We start from the raw sequence: 8,890 nt of genomic DNA, 5'->3' as shown, positions 1-8,890 counted from the left end.
ACACCTGCTCCTCCTTCTCCTCCAGCTACCGAGACAGCACCACCACCTCCTCCACCAGGTACTGAGACAGCACCACCACCACCACCTCCAGGTACCGAGACAGCACCACCACCACCACCAGCTAGTGAAAGTACTCCAGAATGCCCTCCACCCGAAAGTACTCCTGAAGACTGTATAAGCTCGATGCTCACTGAATCTACTGTTCCACCACCACCACCCCCACCAGCTACTGAGACAACTCCACCACCACCTCCTCCTGCAACTGAGTCGACACCATCTGAATGTGTTCCACCATTCTGTACTCCTCCAGTAACTACTGAAGTCCCACCACCACCTGATTCTACATCAATCAAATCCACTGGTGAGGTTCCACCCCCACCAGTTTCAACTGAGGTTCCTCCATTTACCGAACCATGCGATCTTCCACCTCCACCTCCTCCATGCCCAACTGATACCCTTGATGTTCCACCTATTAAATCTACTCCAGTCCACTCTCCCTGTAAAGGAGGATGCCCAACCGCTACCCATACCTTTGGTGGTAAACCATGGCCTAAACCATGGCCTAAACCTAAGCCTACTACAATGAAGACTATCAAATTCGGTGGTAAACCTCATAAGCCTAGTATTGCCGAAAAACCAACTACATTTAAGTTCGGTGCTAAGCCAAAGCCAAGCCCTAAGGGTGAATAGGTGAATGCTTTAGCAGATTTTTAGAAAGTTTTCGTGGTTTTTTTTTTTGATTCTATTTGTGAATTATCATCCAGGTTATCTGTGATGATTTGTTTTGGTTTTTCTGTTTATGTAGTTTAATATATTGAGCTATGGTTTTATAACTGACATCTCTACATTCCAGTAAATTACGCATGGTACATTTTGTTCAATCCTATACAATTACCAATAAGATTATTGAGTAATCTAATGCGCAAGAAATATCAAGACTATACACCTCTTTCACTACACAATAAAACAACCAATCAGATAAAAAAAATGTATCAAACTAATTATCAACCAATAGAGCAAACTATCAGTCTCTTCTCCCATAGCGTATCTGATTTTTCCTAGTGATACTGTAAGAAAAGAAGCCAAATTAGTCGTGAAAACGTAGTTCTAGGCCTCGCTTTGAATCATTATACCACGGAGGAAAAGGTATAAGGATCTTCGAAGAGGCCAACTTGGTTAAGAGGATAGTTTACATTCAAAAAAAAATAATGGATATAGTATGTATATTTGCGTTAAATACACTTGTGTGATATGGTTGATGTTGTTCTTTGAAGAAGAAAGTAACGATATTTCAATTGAGTTTGAAAAAAAAAATTTGCAGTGGGAAAACTGCAGAAGAATAAAGTCCGGGTAATACAATAATTCTCACTCGGGGATTATCTATTAGGGATGATCCTACTAAATACAAATAAATACAACTAATCCATGGATGACGTAATCATATCATCAGAAGTCTTGACAAAGTCATTAGTTCTCAATGGCCGTACTGGCAAAGCGTCATTCTCATCACGGCTCAATTTCCCACTCTTGTAATTGTAATTCTCTTTGATGTATTCACGAACAGGTAAAATTGCAGCTTCACGACACATTTCCCGCAAATCAGATCCGCTGAAGTTCTGAGTATGTTTGACAATATAATCCAAATCGAAATTGGAATCCAAATTGGCATCGTGTAACATCTTGGTTAAAATTGCTTTACGCTGCTGGGCATTGGGTTTCCCAATAGCAAATGTCTTTGGCATTCTTCTCAAGAAGGCTTCGTCAATATCATTTTTTCTATTGGTTGCCCCCAACACCATAATTCGACCATTTGATTTCAACCCATCCCAAAGGGTCATAAACTCAGCTTTCAATAATGCACTAACTTCGTGATCATTACTGGAACGATCTCTCAAAAAGGAATCAATTTCGTCAATGAATATAATACAAGGTTGTAACTTATTTGCAAGTGAGAATATAGCATCCACAATCTTATTGGATTCGCCATACCATTTATCCATAATTGTCGACATTCTAATCAGAATGAAAAATGCTCCACTTTCTTTGGCAATTGCCTTAGCCAACATGGTTTTACCACATCCTGGAGGGCCATAGAACAATACACCCTTAGGAGATTGAATCAAGCTCAGATGGGTAGCAAACAATTCTGGTTCAGTCAAGGGCAATATAACTGCTTCCCTCACTTCATCAATGATATCCTGTAATCCACCAACGTCATTGAAACTGACGGAGATATCGTCGGGTATAACTAAGCAGTTTAATAATGACTTTTCGTATTGATTAAGGGAGATATCTTTGAGATGAGGGTTAGAACTTTGAATCTTTTTCAATATCCCGCTGCCTTTCTTTTCATTTTCTTTGTTCTTTATTGAGGGAGAATCTATATAATCATTGATTAAAGTGTTTATAATATAATAGACGGAAAGTCCAGCTCCTGCCAATATGAACAAATCGCTGATGAGCTTTAAATCTACTTTGAATTTCCCCATATCTATATCTACGTCTATTGGTTTGTTGTGGCAACCTATTCAAGCGTGATAATTTAAACCTGGCCCTTTTTTTGCTGTAAGGATCATTCAAACCGAGGGAAGAAAAACATGTGTTTATATGCAGGAAACGGTCTATAGCTATTTGATATGACTGGAGTAGTTTGCTTTAAACATCGTTCAAATAGGTAAATAGCGTTAGCTCAGCTAAGAACAATCACTATAATAAAATAAAAGTAGCACACAAGAATTAGTTTTGGTGTTTTACGGTTTCTTTTGGTTTCGTTGAATAGACCACGGACATAAGTGATAATCCAAACACATAGAGAAACAATGGTTCACAAATTAGCCCTACTAAACCTTTTATAGAGAGTTGCAAAAAAAGAAAAATAAAAGATAGATTACTATAAAACATTAACTAAGACTATATATGGGATTATAGTGCAAATTATAAAAGCATACGATCCCCAAGATTGAATGGATCTACTCTTAGAGGAGATAGGATATCCCTGTCTTTGAAACACATTCAAAATGCAAGACTCGCCATGAAATACAGTGATGGTACTTGCCATCGTGACAGCAGCAAGCAATGCAAAAGGAAAACGATTATTGTGGATTGTTCCAAGTGAATTTTCTTTCAAGAAGGACCTGAGGGGAATTTGAACTCTTCTCCACAAGTGGAACCACGTAAGCAACAATGCATGCTGGAAACCCAAAAGGACTTTCTTTATAAATGCAACTTCTGCTATGGGGTATTTGTCAAAGTAGGTCAATCCACATTGGATTAAACCCACTATTGCTCTGATAACTTCTGGTATCAAGATAGCCAAGGCTAATAAAACAACAGGAAAGCCTTTCTTGAATGTATAATACCATTGGCAGGGATTATAAGGCTCTAGACCAGTCAAGTTATACGACAAAGGAACTTCGCAAACTTGTTTAATTGACTTGTAGTAGGTATCAATGAGGAGATGTAATAGTTCATTGGGAGAATACTCACAAGACGGACCTAATTCCGTAGCAAAACTTTGGATTAAACTGACCATCATATCAGGACCATTCAACGTTAGGTCATAACTCATTTTGTTGGATGCAAACCGAGAAAACAGAATTAAACTAAACCCAAACCTGTTGTTATTGAATGTGGATAATACTGCTGTCAAGTCGAATTTGCAAAAGGGCAAAATTGTACCTTGATTGAACCGATGTAGTATCTGTTTGGATACTAATTGAAATAATTCTATAATTCTTTCGAGACCTACCTGATCAAAGTTAAATTGAAGGATGAAGGAAGGTTGTACCCAAAAAAAATCGGGATATCTAGACAGTCCCACGATTAATTGAAAACATAACACAAAGATAATCAGACAAAGCTGCTCCACTGGTAAATATCTAAGGAAGATCATGTAATCACCTCTATCTTTAGAGGCGGTATCTTCTTCTAACATTGTTTGTGACGTAGAAGTTGTTTATAACTCAGCGGTTAACAAAAGAACAAAATTTTGCAATCTCACCAGAAATTCTGCGACACCAAAAAAATTATTGTCTACTGATTTGAGATGACCTTAGTACAACAGCACACCAGCTAACACTACCACCACAACCATCACATCCACCATGTCATGGAAAAACGGAGATGACGAAGATGATTCTCGACACGGAATTAGACTCCCTGGCTCTATTTTAGACAAGATCAAACAAGGTCCTGCCGATGACGATGATAGATTCACCAAGTTTGAAACCAAGGGTAAAAAGAGAAAGGAAAAGCCAGTCACTAGAAAGGAGAAAAGAAAACAGGAACGTGAGTTAAAGAAACAGAAAAGAAGTAAGAAAACCTCTCAATCTACCGCGCAACCTAAGAACCAAGATCCATTGGCTGCATTGGCCGAGTTGAAAAAGAATAGAAAGTCCAAGGACCCATTAGAAGAATTGAAAAAGTTGAAAGAAGCAAAAGCAAAGAAAAGCAAATCTTCAAGTGGATCTAAAATTTTGCAAGAAGAAGATCCAATGGAAGCATTACGCAAGTTGAAGGAAAAGAAGAGCAAGGCTAAATCCACGGATGATGGATTCAAAATTGTACGCGAGGAAGATCTTGAAGATGACGAAATTTCTGATTTGAGTGAAGAAGAAGATGAAGAAGATGGAGAAGAAGATCCAATGGAAACATTAAGAAAACTCAAAGAATCTAAGAATGGAAAGAAGCCAACTACTGATGATGGGTACAAGATTGTTCGTGAAGAAGACCTTGAACAAGACGACGATATTTCTGACTTTGATGAAGAAATAGATAGTGGATTTGACGAAGAGTTTGACGAAGAGTTTGACGAGAATGAAGAGGATGAACAAGAAGAAGACCCTATGGAAGCTCTTCGTAAGTTGAAAGAATCAAACGGTAAAGGAAAATCCAAAGAAGTCAGAATAATAAAGGAAGATGATTTAGAAGATGATGAAATATCTGAAGAAGATGATTTTGAAGGCGATAATTTATCTGAAGAAGACGATTTTGCTGATTTTGATGAAGAAGACGAAGAAGAAGAATTAGTAGAGGAGCCTAATCCACTTGCAAAGTTAAAAGCATTAAAAGAATCCAAAAAGAGTAAATCTAAGTCAGAACCAAAGCCTTTAACTCCACAACAGCAAGAATTATTCAAACGAGACGAAGACGATATTGATTACTATGCAAAGAAACTTGGTCTCAAGAGTGGGAAAAAATCTAAGCTTGCCAAGCAGGACGATGATGATATCATTGGAGGACTTTTAGATGGACTTGATTTGGACTTTGGTTCTGAACTGGAGCAAGAGGAGGAAGAAAAAGAAGAAGAAGACGATGATGAAATAGATGAAGATGATTTTGATGAGTCTGGAGAATTGGATGAGGAACCTAGGGAAAGAGAAAACCCTTACGTTGCACCAGGAACAGATACCACCAATGAACCCAAATCTGAAACTGCTGAACAAAGATATATTCCACCTGCATTAAGACGTAAGATGGCCATGGAACAAGAAACAGCAGTTTCTGAAGAAGTAGTCAATCTTCGAAAATCCATCAAAGGTCCACTTAACAAGTTGTCAGAAGCAAATATCAATTCAATTATAAATGATATCAACTCCTTGTTTTTATCCCACCCTAGACACACATTGAATGAAGAAATCACTAATATTATCTTGGACAGTATTATTCACCAGGGAAGATTACTTGACACATTTGTATATCTCCATGCATGTGTTGTTGTTGCCCTTTATAGACTTCAAGGTGTGGAATTTGGGGCTCATTTCATCCAAACTATAGTGCAAAAATTTGAGCTGCTTAAACAAGATGACAGCAAGACCCGTGAAGCTTCCAATTTGGTTTCACTTTTATCTTCGGTTTACTTGTTCCAGTTGGTTTCTTCCAAGTTGTTGTATGACTTGATTAAAACCTTAATTAGCGATTTGAATGAGACTAACGCGGACTTGCTTTTACGATTGATTAGAAACTCAGGGAATCAAATGAGATCAGATGATCCCACTGCATTAAAGGACATTGTTCTTTTAATTAATGAGAAATATTCGAGCTTGCCAAAATCACAAATCAATACCAGAACCCAATTCTTGATAGAAACTATATCATCACTCAAAAACAACAAATTGAAAGTGGTCAATGAAGCTAACCACCAGCTTTCAATCAGATTAAAGAAAGTTCTTGGTGGGATCAACAATAACAAGTTCAATGATCCAATCCAGGTTTCTCTTGATGACATACACAGTATTGAAAGTAGAGGGAAATGGTGGTTGGTTGGTTCTGCGTGGAAGGGTGTTGAACAAACCACTGCTGCTGAAGATGTCGATGAAAGTGTCATGAATGATATCTTGGACCACGCTGAACCCAACTGGATGGAACTTGCGAAATCACAAAGAATGAATACTGATATCAGAAGAGCCATTTTCATTTCCATAATGTCAGCTACCGACTATATTGATGCTGTTACAAAGTTGGATAAATTGGCCTTGAAAAGGGCACAAGAAAGAGAAATTCCAAAGATTCTTACTCATTGTGCTGTTATGGAACCTTCATGGAATCCATACTATGGTATATTGGGGACTAAATTGTGTGAATCACATTCTCACAGAAAGACATTTCAATTCATTTTGTGGGACTTAATCAAGGAATTGGATGGCGGTGATCGTGAAGATGAAGACGAAGATGACTTCCTCGGATTCGATAATGACGACGATGAAACTAAGCTCAGAAGGATCTTGAATCTAGGTAGATTTTATGGTTCTCTTATAGCTGAAGGATCTATCCCTCTTCATAACTTGAGAACTGTTAATTTCTTGACTGCATCAAGTGATACTGTTTTATTGATGGAAGTGTTGTTGGTTAGTTTCCTTGATACTATTGGTAAGAAATCACAAAAGAATTCAATCGGTGCTGGGTTAAACAAGAAGAAGTCTAGTGAATATGAACAAAAGTTCGATGATAAGTTGTTAGTGGAGACAGTGTTAAGAGCAAAGGACCAAACCACTCTTCTCCGAGGATTGCAATACTTTTTGCAAGAAAAAGTCAAGACGAGTGATATCATATCAGGAAAGAAACAAAAGGCCAGAGTGGCATGGGGTGTTGATGCTTTGTTTGACATTATAGACGAAATTTTAAAGGAATCTGAACAAGTATAGACATAATAAATATTATTTTCAGCATTACTATATACATTAATTACACCTTCTCTAATATAGCCACGGTCTCCACATGTTTTGTTTGAGGAAAGAAATCAAACCCAACAACATCCTTGACTCTATATTTTACATTCGACTTTCCTTGCAACTTTTCAAACATTTCCAAATCACGAGCTTGCGTAAACACATTACAACTAACGTAGACAATCAATTCTGGTTCAAATTCCAATAGTTGAGTCATGAATTGTTTATTTGAACCAGTTCTTGACGGATCTACAATCACCATATTATTCTGGCCCTTCATGTCTTCCAAGTGTTGGTTCTGGAAAATATTACTGGCGTCACCGTCGGTAAACTGGATTCTTTCCGCATCCAATTTATTCAACTTGACATTATGTTTGGCAAACTCAATCATTTTTGAGCCCAACTCAATACCTAGGACTTTCTTTTTCACATCTTTATTAAGAGCAATCCCAAAGAACCCTACTCCGCAATAGGTATCTACCAAATTGTCAATTGGAGCTTTGGTAGATTTTATATGTGTTCGAATATACTTTAACACTAATGGCAAGATCGAACTATTGGTTTGAAAGAAACTAGAAGCATCAAATTGGTAGTAATACTTTTCAACTCTCTCGGTAATTATCTTCTGTTGTCCTTCAACTGCAATTTGTTGGATCTGACGCGTATTTCTATCTATGTGGATAGAGTTTCTAAAACTGAAATAATGTCCAACTCTAGCCACATGCTTGTCAATTTGTCTCATGGCAAGATAATCATTGATGAATTCCTCTCTGCGTTCAGCATACTTTTTGTTGATTTCAAGAGAAGAAATAGGACATTGTTCAATATCAGCAGTTTCAAAACTATTTACACTTTGAAATCCAATTACAAGATTATCTCTTCCCTTGTAGTATGCACTGTGTGGGGTTATCTTGGTACGGTAACCGTATTGCAAGGGAGAACTTATTACTCTGCCAAATTTGGTCTTTTCATCTTCCCACAGGTTGAAGATTTCCGGATAAAAATAGTTGTAAGCACGTTGAATAATTGTTTGTTTAAAGTTCAATTGTTCTTCATGAGGCACCATTTGCAATTGACAACCATTGCACGTTTCAAAGTGCCTGCATTTAATTAAATCGTTGTTCCTGAGTGGATTCTTGCCGAGATTATGAACCTTGAGTACTTCACCCTCGGCATGCATTTCAAAGTGTTTCTTTACTGTAATGGTAACTTCATCACCAGTGTACGTCTTGGGAACAAACACTACAGTGTACTTGTCAGTAAGGTCCCCATTGAAACCAACAGTATAATCGCACTTGGGAACTAGGGCTACTCCTACTCCCAGGGTAGTCATCCCATGAATCATGGTATTGACCTCAATGTTCTTTCCCTTCATTTCGAAAAACTCATGCACGATAAAGTCATCCCAATTGAGAATATTAGCAGTTGCTACACCCATTTGTTTGGCAAACTCTTGGATTTCCAACTGGAGGAGGTTGTTGGGATGAGTGGGATCATCTAAATCTTTTCTTCTTTTGGTTCCCTTCCCTCGTTTTATATTCCTTAGGTAGTTGCGTACATCTTTGTCTGTGTAAGATTTCACAGTGCTTGCAGTTGCAGAACAGTATCTCGCATTAGCATACACTAGTCGAGTGCCTCGAACAAGACTAATCCTCGCTAGGGCAAACATTCTGTTGTTGCAAAAGAAAGCTGAAGATGAACTAATCTTTTTTTTTTTTTTTTGG

At 37.8% G+C, this 8,890-nt stretch overlaps 3 protein-coding genes across 3 annotated transcripts; 1 reads left to right on the top strand and 2 right to left on the bottom strand. All coding sequences in view use genetic code 12, as the record gives it.

Annotated features, from left to right (window-relative positions):
• Positions 1-1,270: 1,270 nt before the first annotated feature.
• On the bottom strand, positions 1,271-2,521 carry SPAPADRAFT_59726 (uncharacterized protein; the record flags this gene model as incomplete). The annotated part of the gene is made up of 1 exon (XM_007373825.1): positions 1,271-2,521. A coding segment is annotated over one exon (742 nt), but the record flags the coding sequence as incomplete, so codon positions are not given.
• A 1,543-nt stretch (positions 2,522-4,064) lies between these two features.
• Positions 4,065-7,200, top strand: SGD1 (Sgd1p; the record flags this gene model as incomplete). The annotated part of the gene is made up of 3 exons (XM_007373824.1): positions 4,065-4,393; positions 4,463-4,857; positions 4,930-7,200. 3 exons carry the CDS (start codon positions 4,104-4,106, stop codon positions 7,140-7,142), a joined length of 2,898 nt encoding a protein of 965 aa, XP_007373886.1.
• SPAPADRAFT_70432 (uncharacterized protein) lies at positions 7,183-8,835 on the bottom strand (the record flags this gene model as incomplete). Its single annotated transcript, XM_007373823.1, has 2 exons — positions 7,183-8,707; positions 8,789-8,835. The coding sequence occupies 2 exons, from the start codon at positions 8,833-8,835 to the stop codon at positions 7,183-7,185; spliced, it is 1,572 nt and encodes a 523-aa protein (XP_007373885.1).
• Between the last annotated feature and the right edge of the window lie 55 nt (positions 8,836-8,890).

The sequence above is a fragment of the Spathaspora passalidarum genome, assembly GCF_000223485.1.
Source record: "Spathaspora passalidarum NRRL Y-27907 unplaced genomic scaffold SPAPAscaffold_2, whole genome shotgun sequence".
NCBI classification, from domain to species: Eukaryota; Fungi; Ascomycota; class Pichiomycetes; order Serinales; family Debaryomycetaceae; genus Spathaspora; species Spathaspora passalidarum.
The sequence above is the reverse complement of the archived record's forward strand: the minus strand, read 5'-3'. Positions and strand labels throughout refer to the sequence as shown.